Source organism: Culicoides brevitarsis, unplaced genomic scaffold (genome assembly GCF_036172545.1).
Source record: "Culicoides brevitarsis isolate CSIRO-B50_1 unplaced genomic scaffold, AGI_CSIRO_Cbre_v1 contig_18, whole genome shotgun sequence".
Taxonomy (NCBI): domain Eukaryota; kingdom Metazoa; phylum Arthropoda; class Insecta; order Diptera; family Ceratopogonidae; genus Culicoides; species Culicoides brevitarsis.
Genome location: NW_026973402.1, coordinates 13,842 through 34,341, shown reverse-complemented (window position 1 = coordinate 34,341; position 20,500 = coordinate 13,842). Strand labels below are relative to the sequence as shown.

The window sequence follows — 20,500 nt, the reverse complement described above, 5'->3', positions numbered from 1 at the left end:
TCAAATTAATTTTATTGATTAAATAAAATTTAAAAAATTTTGTTTTTTAAGTTATATTAAAAATTTTAATGTACCTTAATTGTCTTTTTTTCGGAAAATTAAAGTATTTTCCTGCAAAGTTTCATTTTAAAAAAGATCTTCCGGAAAATTAAAAATAAACAAATGTTTTACCTAAATTCACTTTTATCATTCCTGAAAAACAAAATTGCAGCAACACAATACATTTTATAATTCTCAAAGTCAAATGTCACTGCAGACGATTTCTCTTCTCAAATTTATTTGTCTTCTTCAGTAAGACCTAAAATTGAAATTTAGATGCTAGCTCAACTTCATGCACGATAAAAAATGACAAACGATTCTCCTTCTTCTCTTTTGTTTGTTTGTCATATGTTCCTTATATGTGCATCTTCATGTCTCTCATGTGCCATCAAAAACGAAAATCCAACATCTTCATCTCATCATTTGTAATCATTTTTATTCCGTTCAACGTTCAAATGAATGACAAACAATCTTCAGATGACACTTTTGTAGCCTTTATTAATTTTGTTTGTTTTTTTTTTGTACGACGGTCGACCAGATGTCGATGAATCGACGATAATACGAAACAAATTTACTTTCGAAGGAAGTTCAGAATATTAACGATAATCACTGTGATTTCTTTTCTTTTGTCTCGTTCGTATCCTTTTTTCTATTCGCTCATATGAGATCGATTGTAATCACCATGACTGCATCAATATCAATTCCCCAAAGCCACAAGCAGTATTTTAATACTCTACTTTTAATTTCCTTTCATTGCAGTTCCTTTTGACATCTAGATGAGAGTTTTAGCACAAACACACAAAAGTTTCATTTCATTCGCATTCAAAGAAAAAAATAATTATTTGGCGCATTCGTAATGTGGTTTAAAAAGGGAAATGAAAACAACTGAAGTACGATATTCACTTCTAAAGCAGCAGCAACAACAACAAGAGCAGAATCAGCAACAGAACCAACTAAATCACGACAACTACCTGCAACATCCTTTTTTATACGCAGAAAGCAACTCAGCAAATAGTCCTTCATCATATCACTTTGTTGTAAGTTAAGATGGCATGCGATATAATTATTAGTAGCGACACTCGCGTTTTTGTACCGGGTTTTAAATTTTTTTTTTTTGGGAATAAATCAGTTATGTCCTGATGATTTCGTCTGTCCGTTTGTCCGTGTGTCGTGTCAAAAGTGTAAAATTTGCACTTTTATTAGATATTTAACTAAGAAAATGTGTAAAGTTTTGAAATTTTTAAAAAAATTGCCACTTGTACGTCGTACTATCATGAAATATCGAAGAAAAATTCAGGAAAACTCGGAAAAACTTGTGAAAAATCGAAAAAAATTAAAACTTTTGAATGAGGGAAACTCGAAAAGTAATTTTTTTTGAAAAACCGGAAAATTCTTGGAAAATTTCGTGAAAACTCGAGAAAAGGAAATTCGAGTATTAAAATTTTTTTGTGGGAATCTCTTCATTAACTTCACATTAACTCTCCATTAACAGAATTGGTAGATAGCATCGAAAAATTCGTGAAAATTCTCGGAAAATTCGTAAAAAATCAGAATTTTTTTTAAAGAAATGCGATTAAGCTCTTCGTTTTATATAAATCTTCTAAATTTCGTTTTTTGCACCGGATTTTAATTATTTTTTCATGTTTTTTCCATGTCACTCTTCACATCTCTCCTGGCAGCCTCTGGTCTGGTGTACTCTTGGAGTCGTAACAATTGCCGGAATTGCCGTAATATCGTGTTGGCTAAAAAAATGCAAGTAAGCACCAAAATTTTTTATCTTTTTTATGTGAATTTTAAATGCATTTCTGGGTCTGTTGTGTGTGTGACACGAACGAACAAAGCCATAGAAAACGGTAGAAATGTGACCTGTTTCCTGTTCAAATAACAATAATAATGAACTTTAATTTCGTCCGTGTACTTGCTTTTTTTGTGTATGAGTGCCTCGCATTGAACTTGGTGTGCGCGCGTAGGCTGAAGTTTCATCAAATTTTGATGATTTTCTCGAAATGCGTGTGTGCCGATGAAACAATAAAAGTAAAATCATAAAAAAAAGCGAATGTGTGTTTTTGATATTTTTTTGCCTCAAAGCCCGGTGAGGAGAAAAAAAGAGAAAAATATTAACTAAATTATGAACCCATTTGTTTTTTTCTTCTGATGATCTTGTTTTTCCGACTGTTTTTTATTTTTACTTCGAGAAACAATTTGCCACGCGAAGCAACTTTGCTGGAAGAAACAACAAAAAATATCACAAGAAAAGTTTCTTGAATTTTATTTCTCTCTTTTTTGTTTGAGAAAGTTATGAAATTAACGTTTTTTGTAGTTTGCGAATTTGTCTCAACTAATGTTGCAATAAATGTAGATTGTATCTGATTGAAATTATTCAGGTCAAATTTTATTGAGACAATTTTTCGTTTCTTTTTTGTGTCAACTTTTGAAAAGTCAATTTTATTCAATTTATTTTTACTGGATTAATATTTTATGGATCTTCAGGAATACGGAAAAATTTGTCAATCTTAATTTACGTGCTTCAAAAGCACTTTGATTTTCCCTGGAGCCAGGTTTGGGATTTTTACTAGTAAATAGGTCAAAGTTCAGATTTTTTTTTTTCATCAAAAACTCATTTTTTAAAATTTTTTTATTGAAAATTTAATATTTTTTACTCGGAATTTTTATTTTCTTATGATTTTACGAATTTTGTGAAATTTTTTTTTTTTTATTCAAAAAAATTAATTCAAAAACTTCTAAAAATTCAAGAAAACCTGAAAAAATTCGTTCAAAAATATAATAAAAAAAAATATATGAAAAATATCAATCAGACCATCAAAGAAAAAATGAACCCTGCCATTAACAAAACTCCAATTTCTTCTAAAGTACCGTTTTTTGTTGAAAAATTCGTTACAACTTCCGTAATTCTGCGAAAAAATATTTGCACATAAACCAGCAACAGCGAAAAGCAACCTCTTACTTCCGCTTCTCGGCAACTCCCATCGCGTGATTTCATTATTAGCCAGATTACCTCAACAAATATCTTGTTAAGTACGGTTTCTGTTTCATTACCCAGCTTTTTTCCACTTTTTTTTCTCGATATCTAAATAAAAAAATCCTAATTCGGGGTATGTTACCCTTTTGTCGTCAATTAAAGCCATCTGGTACTCGTCAATTCACTTTTTTTTACATCATTATTATTTCACAAGTCATTCAATAGCTCAACTCGCAATTCCTTGAATTCATCGGCCACCTACTCATACAAACATTAATCTAGTCAAAATGACTCGACTCAACTTTTAGTAAAAAATATACGTCTCGCTACAAGATTTTTGCATTTTTGGTGTTTGTTGGCATATTTTTTATGACGAAAAATGATCAACTTGAAACAACCAGAAAGAAGATTCATAAAATTTTAAAGCAATTATGGGATTTTTAGTCGAAAATCAAAATGTTTTGCCATAAAAAATACCAAAAATGTCAATTTTTCACGTCTCGCGCCGCAAAACGTACATTTTTCACTGTATTGTTCATGATTTATACACATATCATGAAAGAAAAGAAAAAAAAACTCATACGACGACACATGAGGGAATTCATTCCAATTTCCATGTAAAAAATTTCCCTTCATACGACTTTTGCCATTAAGTTATTACACGTTGAGCACTCAAGTCGAGGCAAAACTTTCGTTCGCCTTTCATTTTTTTTTGTGTGATCAATTATTTATCAGTTTATTACGGTTACCAAACAGAAAGAAAAAAAAATTACAAAGTTTTCATCGAAAATTATTGTTTGTGAGCAAACACATCAACAAAGGCTCATCATAACTCAATCATAATTGTATTGCGGATAATTGACTGTGGAGAGGTAAATTTAATTTGATACGTGGCAAATAATTGTGTCGACGAAAATTGTTTTTATAACGAACTCATTAAGGCTTTGTCCCAAAAATCAGTGAAAAATCATTAGAAGTGTAAAGAAGAAGACTTATAAAAAAAATGTCTGTTCACGTTCCCAACTGAAAAAAGTGAAAAAACCAATAAATCGATATAATAAGCCTAATTGATTGAAATGTAAAGTTTATATGTGCATATTACGTGATTTTGTGGGTCACCTGACTGCAACACATTTCGATTAATTGCCTACATAAATTCAACAATTTTCTTCTTTTTTTTTTGACGTGCTGATTACCCCACTTTCGACACTTGACTCGAGAACACTTAATCTTTGTCAGATTAGTCAAAATGTAATTTTCCGCAAATACAAAGGTTTACCCACAACAAGCGTCGCATAGTTGAAAATCAAGATATTAGACTTGTAACAGACAGCTTTTTTGTGTGGTGGAGTGAGTGTAAAGTTGAAACGAAATCCGATATTCACTCGGAAAGGACGTGTCTGTGAATAAAAAAAATGACTTGTTAAAATTACTAGGAAGAGGAAAAATGCACAATAATGTACTGAGATAAAGTTAGCAGCTTTGAAGTAGCCGTTTAAAGGATCAAAAAATTAGAATCAGCTTTTTTGGTGAAATGCACTTAGAAAGCTATAAAAATAGAATTAAAAGTAAATTATAATTAGGAATCCTTTCATTAAAAAATATTCGATCAAAAATAAATATTAAAAAAGTTTTAGACTTTTGACCAAAGTACCTGGCAATTGGAAAAAATTTTTTCCGGGATTTTTTCCAAAGCCGCTTTTCCAGATTTATTTTTAAATTTTTACACAAAAAATAACGAAAAATAATCCTAAATTAAGTCAATTTTATAAATTTTTAAGGAATTTTTTCCTAAATTTAGCCACGCTTTAATTTGCAAATGAGAAAATTTCAAGAAATTTTTTTTTTTTAGAATAATTTTGATTCAAATCCAAATTTAATTTTTAAATTAAAATTAATTATAAGCGAAATATGTTCAATTTTAAAAATTTAAAAAAAAAAATTAAAAATCTACTAAAATTTTTCATTAAAATTTGTTAAAATTTTATCGATGTTTCAAAAAAAAAATTTTTTTTTTTTTGACAAAATGCCAAATTTTTAAAAAATTTTTGATTTAAAGTTAATTTAATTTAAATTATTTTTATTAAAAATTTTTAAAAACAAATATTAACTTACATTTTTTTTAAATTTATATAGTTTTTTTTTAAATATTCGACTTTTCAAAGAAAATTTGAAGCGGCTTCAAGCAAACAATACAAAAGTCAACTTTTTTCCATTACTTACTCACCATAAAAATTTTTCTACGCTTTGCTTAATTGCAAAATCTTTAATTAAATCCAAAGTTTGGTCACGCAGTAATTGCATTCCAATACATTCCTATGGCTGCTCACGAACGTTGTTTACGTAAAATGATCCGAATTAATATCAATGTATCAAATTTGATGCCACTACATTGACAGGCGGATGAGTTAACGCGCAACAAATAAATATTGATCGTGAAAAAAAAGTAAATTGTTTGTACGAAAAGGGGTGTAATTGGTCCGTTGGGGGTCCAATTATGTTGATTTCGATATCCTATGAAGATAATAAAGGCATTTGTTTACACAATTTATGGTCATGGCTTGGATTAAGGTCACCGAAAAAAATCGATTGATGATAAATACAAAAGTTTATTTAGAAGAAAATCGCTTCTTTGTATTAATATTCCTTAAATGTTGTTGTTGTTGTCGTGTATTTTTGTATTTATTGTCCAACGCACTGAAAAAAAATAACAATAAGAAAATCTTTTTTAAACGCAATGTTGTTGCCTGCTGCCTGATACAAAGCTTTGTCTTTTATTTTTTCTTTATCTCTTCTCTCTGCTCTTCGACGCGACACCCAAAACTTGTTTTTCCAATCAAAAAAATCTAACATTACTTACGTCACGTCACATGAAAAAAGGACAACAACACCAGTTACCACCTTTTCTACCAACAACAACAACAACATCCATCTCACGAACACGAACAACAACATCGACAACGTCACCAAAAAGCACCTGCACCATCCTCCTCAACTGCTTCTTCTTACACGACAAGCACCAATTATTACAGCAACTACAACAAAAACACCTACAACGAGAGCACCACATTCTATCAGAGCACGAGTCCGGGCTTCTTTGCACAGGACTTTGTCCGCTCCGGCAACCCTAACTGCGGTCCGGCACCAGCGCAAGACACAAACGGCGTGAATCCCGTCACCGTTCTCGTACACAAAACAATCAATTCCGTGCTGCAAAACAGCCGCAAGATAATTTTTCGCGTCTGCGAGGCCACAAATGTGAAGCGAAAGTTCAAAATGTTCAACATGTATTCGGCCATGAGCCGTCGCAATCAGGAGGCGGAAAAGGCAGAGCAGGAATACACCGGGCACGATCGGTTCTATCAGGAAAGATCATCGCGGTAAGTATCACCTTTTCTATTGTTGGACTTTTAATTTTTGTGTGTGCTTAGTTACCTGCTTAGATTTTTGGAATAGATAAAAGTAGTGCATTTTTTATCATTTTCATTAAATTGGCTTTTCCTTCACTGACAATGCTTTGATTTAAATCAGCAAAAGAGCAACAAAACACTGATCATTAGAACGATAATCCTTTAATAGGGTCATTATTTAACACGAGGCCATAATTATTTGTTACCATTAATTTGCTTCGGTTGAAATTGATAAAATCTCTTGTGTTACGTACATCACTTTTTGTTATTATTAAACAAAGCCTTTTGTAATTGATGCTATTAAATGTTGTGTTAAAGAGAAGAATTTTGTCACAGTGGGAAGATTTTTTTACAAGAACGGAAATTTTTAATTTACGAAAGTTAAATAGGTTTAAAATTTGAAAAGTTCAGAATTAAACGAGAATCAGATTAAAAAACAGTCACATAAAATATAAAAGCCAAAAATATAAATAAAAGGTTTTTGAATTTTATAACCTTAAAATGATACAAAATTGAAACGATTGAAAAAAAACCTTCTTTTTCTGAATCTTTTTCAATCATTAAAAATTTTTCTATAAGAACTTGAAAAAAAAAATAAGAAAATATCGATTTCAAAATTGGCTCTTAATTTTTAATTTAAAATTTGTTGAAAAATCACCAAAATTTGATTTTTTTTTACTTTTTCGATATTTAACAATATTAATACCCGGTATCCCTCTTGAAAATTTCTAAAAAATAAAATAAATAAATTTAGTCTTCTAAAAAAATTAAACGCAAGTCAATTTTTACAAATTTTTCCTTAAAAGTTGAGGCCACATTTCATATTTTTTTTATAAAATGTTACCTGCTGAGACTTTTTTGTAGCACTGTGATCAATCAAAAATCACTTATGATAAAATTTCCCCCCACTGTGACACAATATCATATAAGGCAACACCTGGAGAAACATTTATTCTTTCTCACCAATCTTTCTCTCTCCATCAAGTTCTACTTGAGTCATGTTTTTCTTCCAAACATGCAAGAAAAAAAAACGTAATTTGACCCTTTTTTGTATGTATCTTCTCTTCATCCAACATATTTCTTCGTCTTTATGTAATTATCTCCATTCACAATGTAATGTCATTTCGTTGCTTTGTTACTCCCACGAGCAACATAAAGAAGAAAAAGAAAAATCTTTGTAATAATTGTCAATCTTTTGTCTCCATGGCTCGCGTCTCCTTACCTTTTTTCATATTCATATTTAAATCTTCCTCCTTCTCCTGTTGTAGTTTGCGCTCTCAGAAACTTTTATTAAATTAGTTTTCCAACTTTTTGATAAGAAAAGTATTCTCTGTGTACAACAAAAAATGCATAAAACATTTTGATCCCAGATCAAGTTTCCGTAAGAAGCGGAGGAAACAGTTGAGACGTGCCCGATCTGTTGCCGAGTCGGAGGACTTTGAGATACCCAGTCCGACTAAAGTTGGCTCTTCACTGCAACATTCGGCATCTGCCAAAAGACTTTTGTTTAGGTAAACTTTATTTTTTTTTTGTTTTATTTTTTTTCTCTCTTCAAACAAAAGAATTTTATTGACATGTTTGCCTCTTCTGAAAAAAAATAACAAAGAGATATTTTAGAGACAATGCTTCATTTATTGCACTTTTTTCTTTATTTGCAAATAAATACACAAAAAAAACACTCACCAGAGGGCGTTCAATAAGTTCCGAGCATGCCGACCATTCGGACCCGGAACGCGAACACAGTGAACGCTCGCCGCTCGTGAGTGCCAAACTCGATTCCCTGGCAAAATTTATCTTCAGTCGATCATTGGCGCAGCAACAACAGGCTGCTGGTACAAGTGCTGGAACACCATCATCCAAAGAAAGTTCACCAACAAGGTTAATACACAAATTTTTCTTTATTTTCTTTTTCGTTTTGCTTGTATGCTTGTTCATTTGTTTTATTTTCTTCTCGTTCGTTGTGAATTTTTAACGTTACGTGAAGAGACAAACAAAAAAAGCCAGGCGTCTCCACTCGATTTACGTTATTTATGTAAAATTCATGACCGTGACAAATGCTAACAATGGAACACTTTGTAAATTTCCGCCTCCGTTGCTCGATTCCGTTTCACCTGCGTTGCGAGGTGTGCGTCACTAAAGCAATTTTCTTGTCAAAAAATCCTTTTTACCTTTTTACACGAAAAACAAAGTGCAAGAAACGACGCCAAGCATGCAATTTTTAACAATCCGAAACTTTTTTTTTTGCACCACTTGGAAATTTTTTTATTATTTATTTACATTCCATACACTCGACTCCATTTCGAGGCACTTCTTGTCGTTTAAAACAAAATTTTCGAGTCACATATGCCCAAACGAAGAAACTTTGTGACATTATTTAAGGCGGTTAACCAACACACCATATATTTACTTTTAATCGCTTTTATGCTCTTTTTTTTCAAAACAGAACCAAACAGAAGCCTCACAAAAAAAAAAATAAGATTGCGCAAAAAAAAAAGAGTTATTTCCGTTCATATTTTATTTTTTATTCCGTCTGTGTGTGTGAATGTGTATTTTGCAATCGGATGTACAAAACACACCATTAACATGCATGTTTGTCTGTATATCACACTTTTCCTGCTTGCCAAACAGAACTGTTCCAACATATTTGTAAAATATTTGTTTTTTAACCGCATTTTTCATGAGTTTTCGTAAAAATTTGATTTTTTGTCTGTCTGTCATTAAAATGTATAAAAATAGTCGCAAAATTGTAAAAAACATGAAAAATTAAAGACATCATTGAGAAATTCATTAAAAAGTTTATAGAATTCAAAAAAAAATAAATTTTAGGTTAAAAAATGTTTTTTTCCTTAAAATAATCTCAAAAATATGTAATAAAAAATCTGAAATAAGGAATTTTTAAAAATTTTCATAAAATTAGGGATTTTTATGTTAGAAAATATGTAGGTATATAAATTTAATTTCGTTACATAATTTTTTTCGTGATAAACTTTCAGAAAAAAAAAATAAAACAAAAAATCATAAAACTTTTTTTTATAAAACATTTAAAAAAATGATTTAATTAAAATTTTCTAAATTAATTTAAATATTAATTATTGACAAATTTTATTTTAAAAAAAATGACTTCGATACAATCACCATTCAAAATTTAGTAAAATGTGCAAAAACAACAAAAAGTTTATCATTTTGTCATAATTTTAGAGATTTTTGAATTTTTATTTGCTAAACTTGATTTTTAAAACAAAAAAAAACATATTAAAAAAACTGATGATAAAAGAAGTTTTCAACTTCAAAAACTAAAAAGGAATAAACAAGGGCCTTGTGTTAACAAAGTCGAAAAAAATTGCCAAGTAAATAAAGTTACAAAATTTTTGACAACAAAAATTTGAATATAAAGGATTTATTTCAGTCTACGTCAATATTGATATTTATTCTGAAATAAATCCTTTATATTCAAGTTTTTGTTCTCAAAAATTTTGTAACTTTATTTACTTGGCAATTTTTTCGACTTTGTTAACACAAGGCCCTTGTTTATTCCTTTTTAGTTCGCCTTTTTTGCCATTTTTTTTTTTTTTGACTTGACGAATATAAATGATCTATTTTTGAAGTTGAAAACTTCTTGTATAACAGATTTTTTATATATATTTTTTTAATATATTTTTTTATATATTTTTTTAAATATTTTTTTAATTTTTTTTAATATATTTTTTTTTTATTTATCTGTCTTATCTTTTTGGCTTTAATCTGTTTGAGTTTGAGCGGCCTTCTTTTAGTATAAAAAGTGATTATTAAAAAAAAGACTAGTCAAATATTAGCAATAGCTGAAAAGACAACGTGAATAAATAAGAAAATGAAACTCTCTTCTTTATGTTTTTTTCTTATTTTTCCGTTAATCAACAAAAGCACCAACGCAAGTCCTCCAACAATACGGCCACCGATACCTTCAAACATTAATTCTCAATCGACAGCTACAGGCGAAGGCTCTTATTTCGAATATGCAATTCGGAATATAATGCAAAATATTTTTACCTTCCCTCGTGTTCATACGGAAGGAAACATATCCGAAAATGAGCAAATGCTCTTCTATTATCACTTGCAATTGATGCATATTGACCTGGTATGTTTTTCCAATTTTTCTTTAATTTTCATATTTTTTATAATTTTATATTTTCATATCAGTTATGGACGCGCAATTGGATGGCCGAAAATCCCGGAAGATATCCTGACTTCAATTTGTTACCATCTCGGGCTGTTCAATATCATTATAACTACGATGTCTCTTACATTTTCGAAGATGGTCGTCAACGTACCCTCCACAGCCATCATTTAGTATGCGAAGAGTGTAATCGTCAATTTCATTGCAATGTAAACAATTTGCATATGCATTTACCCCGCATCGCTGCTAATATGAATTATTTGCCGACCTTTGTGTCTTCTAATGACGCATTAAATCAAACGCAAATAAGCAATGAAGGTCAATTTAATTGCGCAGCGCCCATCGTTAGATTTACTACCATTCCGACAACTTCAACGGAAAATCCATTCGCCAATAATTATAACAGGCTTAATTATGACAGTTTAAAATATGAGTTGCGAAAAAAGTTGTTTTAAATTAAATTTATTATTAAAATCGAAAGTTCGAAATATGTCAGGAGTTTTCGTTTAATGTGAATATGGAAGCAATACAGTGTTTGATCAAGCGAAAACGTTAGGAAAACACATGAAACACTTGGTTTTTGTAGTAATCAATAAAAATTTAAAAAAACAATACATACATTTTTTTTAATTAAATAGACTTGCTCCGCAAGGTTTAACTTGTCCTCAAAATTTTTTTTTCTAAAAACGTGTCCGTAAAATTTTCCACATCTTCTGCCTGTTTCCGTAGTCCTCGCTGTTTCAAAGATTTTTAAATCAGGGTTTAGCTTTCTCCATTAACAGAGCTCTACACAGAAAAATTGAGATACCTATTTAGAGAAAGATTTAGCAAAATTGAAGACAAAAAAACAAAAAGATCAAAAATATTAGCATAAGCCGGTGCTACTTTACTAAATTTCATTTTGGCTTTATGCCGTTCGATATTATTGAGTTTTGATAGTACATATACTTGAGCTAAATTTCGGTGGTTTGCCGCATTTATACAGTTGCTATACGTTGAATACTATACTACGTGGCACCATTTTGTTTGTAGCCAGCGATGAAAAATATTATACCTGATAATTTTGGAGCATGAATGTTCGTGTTGGTACTCATTTGTGCAACTTAATCGGCGCGCCGCGGCGGCAATTAGGTACAGTATAATCTCTCAAAATGAGCACCCAAAATTCAAAATTCAAACTATGACATTTTAGAAACATTCAAACGTTTTTTTATTTGAAATATTCAAAATAAACATAAAACTTGAATTTTTGGTTTAAACTTCATAAAAATTGAGATGCTTCATTTCAAAGTTATGCCCAATTAAAGATTTTCTTAGATCTGCCCATTTTGGGAGATTATACTGTACTTTATAATTTTGTTAGAAACTTATAAATTTATACATATTTAAAAATTTATTTATTTTATTTTAAAAAAAAAAATAAATTAGACTGCTCCAAACAGTAGCGTAGTTAGCCAAAAATTTAAAAAAAAAAACAAATTTTTTTTTGAGCCCCAAATTCTGAAAATTGCCTTTGAAACTTAAACTTACTGGGGGGACACGGCTTCCCCCAGCACCCTATGACGCTACGCGCCTGCTTCCTATTGAAAAGCAAAATTATCCTATTTTGAAAGTCTAAAATCGTATAAGAAAAATAAAAGTAAAATAGGTTCAAGTTTCATCATAAGTGACCGTTTTTTGGTTTATTTTAAGATTTTTTCAAAAAATTTTCAATATTAGTAACTTTTGCGTTTCCGAGGATATGTTTCAATGAAAAAAGTGATTCTTATGAGTCAAGAAATGTTTAGCGCGAAAAAAATTAATCAAAAAAAAATTTCGCTGAAATCCTCTTAATCCGCATGAACTTGCTTCTAGATAATATAAGTTGTTTTTTTCGATAAATTTTTTTCGAAAATTTTCAAATTCACATTTTTGCAGATTTTATGCCTGTTCTAGGATGAAAACACTTCAAATTTAACGAATATGCAAAAATATTCCAAGAATTTGTGTTTAGATTTCGAGATATAGGCGTTGAAAGTTAGAGGCTTTTCATTACAGTACAGTTTCATTACATTAAGATGCTTGTTATTGTAAAATAAAGTAAAAATGTTTAAAACAGTATAATACACCATTTTAGGTGCTCTCGACAGTGAAAATGCCTTAAACTGTTAAGAAATAGTAACAAAATCATTGCCAACGAGCATGCATGAATAAAAGAAAATCCTGAAAAATTACAAAAAGTTGATCCAAAGCTACCAATTAGTGTGTCCAAAGCTTGAGCTTGCTTGTTTGAAGCTCGAGCCTGAAGTCAGGCTTGAAGCTCGAGCCTTTGATCATCGAGCTTTTCGAGCTTCAAGCCTTCAAATTTTTTAGAGAAATAAGAGTTTTTTGTTGTAAAATTCATTAAAAACAGTTTGAAATTTATTGAATTAATGTATATTTTTAAAGACAATGACTTTTGTTCAAAAAATTATTAATTAATTAATTTGATATGTGTAATTTTTAAATAATTTCATTAAAATTTTATTTATTTATTTTAATTTTATTTATTTTTTTTCATATTTTTTTTTTGCTCGTTGTCTACACATGCATGGAAATATGTAGAAAATATTAACAAACCCGGCCTTAGAACGATAAGTTGTATGGTTTTGTTCTACAAAAGCAATAAAATGGCACATAAATGACATAATATTATATTTTTATTGCACAGACAAAGGACAGACAGATAACTGATATGGCACATTAGGGATTCCCCTTTTCAAACAATTTTCATTTTTATATTAGAAAAATTGGCTGATTGGATGATTTTTCTCCAGAGGAAACTTTTAACCTTTTTGATCGAAATTATATCGAAAAGTACCGCATTTTCAAGAAAGAAAATGTGGTTTTGCCAAGTCACGTGGTTTTCAATTTAAAATTTGTAGATCGCGTGGTTTGGATTTTTTTATGGTTATGTGATTTGAAAGTTTCTCAGTTGAAAAGTTTCAAGTCACGTGGCTCAAAAATTTCTCAAATCACGAGATTTGAAATTTTTTTAAGTCACGTGGTTTAAAAATTTCTCAGATCACGTGGTTCAAAAATTTCTTAAATCACGTGATTTAAATTTTTTCAGGTTACGTGATTTGAAAATTTTTCAGAGGTTTGACAAAAAAAAATTCAGGCAACATAATTAAAAAAAACTTCTTAGGTCACGTGGTTTGAAAACTTCTTAGGTCACGTGGTTTGAAAAAGTTTCAAAATCACGTGGTTTGAAATTTTTTAAAAAGTTTGTTTCTCTGACGACAAGTTCGCAACCCCTAAGCCATAAGCATTGAGTGTGTCGTCGTCACCGGTTGACGTTGTCATTTGGCTGTGGAAATTGTGAAAAGTATGAAAATATCTGAATAAATTAACATGAATGGAATAATTGTAAAATAAAAACATTTCTTTTTTTGCACAAAAATAAAAAAAAAACAGACATCCATTTCTTCTGCTATTATGTATGTCGAATAATGAATCACGTCGAGAGAGTTTGCAATAAAAATCGACACCAACAAAGCATATTTTTATTTAACTAACTATATAATTGTCGCTCGTCGCTTTGTTGTTGTGAAAATGAATCGATGCGCTTTCTGTATCCGATTCCCGTGTGTCGTGTATCATCATCATTGTTGTGCCAGAAGCTAATGAAAATGCAAGGCAAGCCAGCAGCCAAGCGAGAGAACGAGAGACAATACACCTGTCTTTTCATGCTATTAAATAATGCAGTTGTTATGTAGTTTTGAATTTATCATCAGCGTCATCATCATCATCATGATTCTCGGAAAAAGTTGTACAATTGATTTTCCTTCCAACTTTGTGCCATTGTTCGTCGTGAATTGTGTGTCGTTGTATGAAACCTTTACTTATTACTAAACTACGTCTCGTTACTTTCACGGAGGTATGAAATTGTTTCTTCGCTTTAGGCTGAAGCAGCACAATTTATCCTATTTAACTTACAAAAGTGAAGAGCATAAAGTTTTTCTAGTGAATTTTTTTTTTGCAACGATGGAAAAATTAGAAATTTTCTATCAAAATAAAAATGACATCATTATTGCTCAAGTCGCTCCAAATTTATTTCAAAGTTTTTGTCCCTGAAATATTTTTTCTGCAAGCGAAGGGTCAAAAAAATGGTTTTCAGAATTTTTGAAACAAATTTTAACCATTTTTAATTTAAAAAAATTGTAAAAAAAAAATAAAGCAGAAAATTTTTATAAACATAAAATTTAAATTAGTAAATAATAAGGATAATAAAATTTCTAAAAAATAATTTTTAAATTTTTTATGGTCGTTATTTTTATTAAAAAAAATATTTCTTAGTTATTATATCGAAAATTATATAATTTATTTAATTTAAATTAATTAAATAATTTAAAATAATTCAAAATATCTAATTTGCTGAAAAAAATAAACCGTGAAAAAATATTCAAAATAAATTTGGAGCGTTCTTATTAAAAAAATGTTTCTTTCTCACCCTCAAAACTTTATTAATGAATGAAAATCGAAAACGTCTCTGTGTCTTTTTCAATAATTTTCATCGATTTTTTTAAGTGTATCCGATTATAATTATTCGCAAATTGCATGAGAGTGTAATCAGTTCAGAGCACACCGCCCGCTAAAGTGCTGATTGAATCCACTCTACGTCCGCTCCAAAATTAAATTTTTATGCAAGTGACGTATTATTGATGGAACAATTTCCAATGAGTATCAAATAATTGTCACATGTCAGTGGATGATGTGTTGTTCGAGCATGTTTTACTCTTTCTCTGCCCTCATGTTGTGTTTGTTCCAATAAACGAAATTATCTGCAAATAAGCAAAAACAAAAAAAAATATCATGACATTTGTAGAATTTAAATAAAAATAAATTTCTGTTTTTGAATCCTTCCCAAATTTCATTTAAAATTAAATGTTAAAATTTATTGAATGTTTAGGTGAAAACTTTTTTATGTTTCTTTTTCTCGTTTTTGTTGGAGAAATTTCAAATCTTTTGTTTTTTTTTATGTGGTAAATGTTGCAAAACTAACTCTCTCGTGTTTTTATTCCCATGTTTGTGGCTTGTTGTAGAAGCAGCATAAAGTATCAATACACCGCTCTTGACAGCGGTGGAGCATCGGCTGATCGCAATCCACGTGAGAGAGCGGCACGCGAAAGAGGGGAATCGGCATGTCGAGAATGGTTGCTCAACACAGGAGGCAGATACGAAATTATCACGCATTTAGATAACATCGGATCGCGTCATAACAAAAATTGGTTTCTGTTGAATGATAGCACCGTAAGTAATTTTTATATTTTTTCCATCTATGGGATTACAAATTTTTACGATGGTTGATTCAAAAATTAAAAATGTTTTCGATTTTTTGACCGTAAAGTTTGAGCTGTAAAAAAGTAATTTTTTATTTTTAAAGGATTTAATTTTTTTCCTACATCTTAGAGGGATGAATATTTTTGTTTTATAAAATTTACAATTTTTAAGTAAAAATTGGACTTTTCAACCGATTTTAATGGAAATTTTTAATGATTTTCTAACGAATCTTGCTCAAAGTGTAAATTTTAACAATTTCTAAATTTTAACAAAATCGAAAACATTTTTTTTTGTTTTAGGATATTTTTTTAAATTTTAAACTAATTTTTAATTTTTCAGACCCGCACTGATCGATTGATGACTTTACTAACGATACCTCCTGACTCTATTGCCTTAGAAGAATTACCATCCTCAGAATGTCCCAAAGGTGCATTAATGGAGCTGCTTGGCTCCTTACAACATCCGTACATTTACCCAATATTAGATGTAGGATTTTTACACACTGACACCCATCACTATGCCTGTCTCGTGATGCCGTTCAATCCGCGTGGGAGTCTCAAGGATCTCATTTACAAGGTAATTGAACTTTCCCTCTGTCTTGATATTTTCTCCTTTTTTCATGTTTCGCAATAAACTAAAAATATTATTCAAAAAATTATACAAAAATAGTCACTGTGGAGCGAGCCGTACAACAGAAAATACACGAAAAAACCTGGTTGTTTGCCACTTGGACAAGTACAACGACTGGGTCGACAGATATTGGAAGCACTGCTATTTCTACGTGATCGTGGCATTTCAACACACGGACATTTGCATAGCGGAAATGTAATCATTCAAAATGGAGTGGCAAGGTATGGTTTGTTGATTTCCGGCACGTCTCGTTTTTATGCACAATTTTCATGAAAAAAAAGAAAATATGTACCTGAAAAAAGAAGAAAAATGACCTCAGTTATTCTGCACGACAGTCAGACAGACAATAAATACCAAAAAGGGGTGATAATTACGTGTTTATACAATTATTATTTTCATTGTAAATTTTTTCCTGGCTCCGTTTGCTTCTTTTTTTTTTTGCCTCGACTCGAACAGATTGTGTAGGCATTTTAAGCACGCAAAGGGACATCCGTGTTTTTATGATTATCATCCATTTATATGGCAGCGTTTATTGTTGTTTGCTTCTACAATGGCTACGAAGTGTAACGCAAGAGGAAATTAATACTAATTGAATAATTTTGAATCTGGTGCAACAAATGTAATTTTAATAATTTACCGAAAAACGAACGGGGACTTGCAACGCGCACTGCATTCATTAACGAAAATTCCTTAATTTCATGCAAATAATTTTTTTTTGTAGGCTCACGGGCATCGAAAATAACCTACTTGGATTATCGTCGCGTGTGAATGCGATTTTGTGGTCAGCAAATTGCGCAGCGGAGCTCGAGAACATTGACATTATCTGTTTCGGGAATTTGTTGTACGAGATGTGCACGGGAGCCGAGCTAAAGGGACGTCCGTCGGAAGGGCATTTGCATTTGGATTTGGAGCGATATCCACAAGTAATGCTAAAAATGAGGAAAATTTAAAGAAAAATATTAAAATTATTTTTTTTTCATCTCACAGGTAGCTGAAATCATGTCCATGATCTTCTACAATGTCGATGGACGATATCCGAAACCGGAAGATATTGTCAGGTGTGATATTTTTAGGAATATAGATTTGCGGGAGATGAGAGGCACGTGTATTCCTGTAAGTATTTCAACGTTAAAACAAAGAAAAAAAAATTATCATTAATCATTTTTTTGTGCTTTTAGTCATTTAAATATGGATTAAGTGCTTCAACGATGAGTCTCTTGAACGCAGTTCGCAAGAGACAAGGAGTCCCGTTGGGAGGTTCTTACAGCGAAGGCAGTTCGCCATGCACGCCACCGTCAACCCCACGGAAATTAGGGTGAGTCCTTGGAATTTGACACTCGATTTATCTTTTCTTACACTTGAGTTACGTTAATTTTTGTTGTTTTTTTCATCTGCATGCCCTTTTTGTGTTGTTCCGGATTCAAGTTATGCGAATCATGACGAACATTATTTTCATTTTGACCATTACAATGCCCAGTATCGTTCATCTTACGATTGATTTGTTTTTCTTTCAAATATTTGTTTTCTGTCGTCTTTTTGTTTTTTGTTCTGTGTGTCTACCACGTTCCTCACGTCTTCTCTCATACGATAGTTTGGGTAAGATAGTTTCTTATTTTTCTCCTTTGTATTTTTTTTTTCTTTTTTATTTCGTGGATCAATAAAAGTGACCTTTACGTTTTTTTTCTCATTTTCATCCTCTGCACGTGCAGCAACGTCCATGGCGAGGCTTGCAGCGATTCCGAGCATGTGCTCGACGAGATAGTTGTCACATCGACATCCCTCGATAATTTTAGGCAATACGACCCGTTACACTCCCCCATTCATATATGTGATAAAAATTATGGAAATGTTCAATCAGATGATAATAGTAGTACAATAATACGTGTTAATAGCATGGAAGCAGAGGAGCTGGTCTCTTGTGCTGCCGGCGGCATTCACGGGCCAAATGTTCAGTGCACGCAAACGCTGGCGCCATGCACGGCATACAAAAACTCCAAGAGTCGTCGCATGGAATACTCGATGCGTGGCTTGAAGCTCGGCGTGAGCAATCCGTCGCAGGATTCCGCCTTCGGATCGATGACAGATGGCGAATTGTCGCGTGCCTCCAGCTTCAAACTCAGCAGTTTTCAATCGGTTTCGTCGCCAATTGACGAAGGTGTCGAAGACATTGCCGATCATCTGGATCCGAGTCGGTGTTTTAAGTACATTGACTCGTGCAGCAGTTCGCCGTGTCGTGGCGACAAGTCACCTTCGGTTTATAGTTGTTCATCACGCGATCCGTCACCCGTTTCGCCAGTTGGAGCAAGCGGCGGCGCTGGCAGTCAAGGCACGATTTTACACAATAAATCTTCGACAACGCTCCTGGAGCCGCCAAAACTCGTCATCAATGATTCCTCTTCCAACCAAGCCACCATCTACACTTCGTCGCCGATCCGCAAATGTGCCACAACGGAAGTTTTCTCGCAAAAATACCGCGTTTCTTCGTTCGAAGACATGTCGATGCGTTACCAGAACAAATTAGGTCCGAATTCGAGCAAAAGTAAGGTCTTTCGGTCGTTCGACGAGCAACAGCGAAAGACAAAAATCACTTCATCACCGTCCTCCTCGCAACTCAGTACCAAATCAGCACAACAACAACAACAACCAAAACAACCATTAAACAGGGTAATTAAAAGCAACAGTAGTAGTAATAATTATAGCACATCATCCGTAACTAGTTCCCCATCGATTTCTGTCTTGTCACGTCTCATCAGTGGCAAGGAGAAAAATATCCTCTGGAAAAACAGCATCTTATCACGCAAGAACAACCTCATCAAGAGCACCGAGTCCTTCTTCGAAAGCTCCTTCGACCATCATCATCCGGAATCCGAGCATCTCCTAAACACCAGTCGCGAAGACTCTGGCGACGAAACCTTTTCGCCGCAACGCCAACATCCAACATCGCATCGTCATCAACCCGCAACACCAATAACATCGACAACGACACGCGCTAGTCCCACACAAGACAAAAGACAATCATCATTAACTCCAGACCTCCTAGTCACGTCCTCCGCACCACGTAAATCCCGTTCCGAGTCGCGGCATCTCTTCTGTCTCGCCAAACTGAAGCAAAATCCCATTCTCGATAGCGTTGCGCTCGACTACTATGTGTCGGAAGAGGAGCGCAATACACCATGTAACAGCATCGATGACGGCCGAGACTACTCCGAGCATGATAACTCGTCAATCACAGACGACAGCGGCAACAATTCCGAAAGACGCGGCAGTCTCTCGCAAACTGACATTCGGAAATTTATCGAAGCCGAGCCCGGAGACATTGAGGAAGAGAGCACGCCATTGCTGGATGGCATGGAAATGTCACCCATCATTTCTCCAACTAGTTCTGAAGATTAAACCTTTTTTGCACTTATATTTAGATCATCGTCGCTCGCTAAACTGGAGTTAATAGTAGATAACAAGGAAATATAAAATTAAATAATAATCGTTAAAAAAATAATAAAACTAGAAGAATAACAAGAAAAAAAACATTCAGATGTCAATCATTACTTTAGACCATTTTGACTTGTTTTTAGAAAATAATCGATAACAATTAAGCTCCAATAAAGAAAATTCCAAATTAAATAAAAAAGTTAGAAATAGAAAAAATCCAATGTTCAAAAAAAAAATCATTAGCTTCAAATTCTTTATAAAAAAAATAGTCTTAGGATACCCACCACATTCCATCAAAAATATTGTAAAGCTTAAAATAATAAATTGAAGTTGATTAGTTTTAAAATACGGATAGAAATTTAAAAAGGTCCAAAAAGAGAAAAAAAACAAATATTTCATCAGTCACCGTCCTCATTTCAATTTTTCCATTAAATAATTGTGAAACTGCTTGAAATAATTGTGGTGCTGCCATTTTAGCTTTCAAAAGATTTTTATGAAAATTTAAACTAAAAAAAAACTTTAAGAGAGGGCCAAAAGCTTTTTTTCTACTTTCATTTG

General features: G+C 32.0%; 1 protein-coding gene across 1 annotated transcript; it reads left to right on the top strand.

Moving 5' to 3' along the window:
- Positions 1–1,017: 1,017 nt before the first annotated feature.
- On the top strand, positions 1,018–19,906 carry LOC134836382 (uncharacterized). Its single transcript, XM_063851607.1, has 12 exons — positions 1,018–1,076; positions 1,719–1,795; positions 5,900–6,399; positions 7,800–7,940; positions 8,116–8,307; positions 15,646–15,853; positions 16,223–16,459; positions 16,553–16,734; positions 17,235–17,436; positions 17,501–17,626; positions 17,692–17,828; positions 18,223–19,906. The coding sequence occupies exons 2-12, from the start codon at positions 1,790–1,792 to the stop codon at positions 19,904–19,906; spliced, it is 3,615 nt and encodes a 1,204-aa protein (XP_063707677.1). The 5' UTR covers positions 1,018–1,076; positions 1,719–1,789.
- The last annotated feature ends 594 nt before the right edge of the window (positions 19,907–20,500 follow it).

Coding starts and splice junctions, on each gene's coding strand:
- LOC134836382 (XM_063851607.1), top strand. Junction 7,941..8,115: donor GCCAAAAGACTTTTGTTTAG/GTAAACTTTATT, acceptor AACACTCACCAG/AGGGCGTTCAATAAGTTCCG. Junction 16,460..16,552: donor TCAAGGATCTCATTTACAAG/GTAATTGAACTT, acceptor ATACAAAAATAG/TCACTGTGGAGCGAGCCGTA.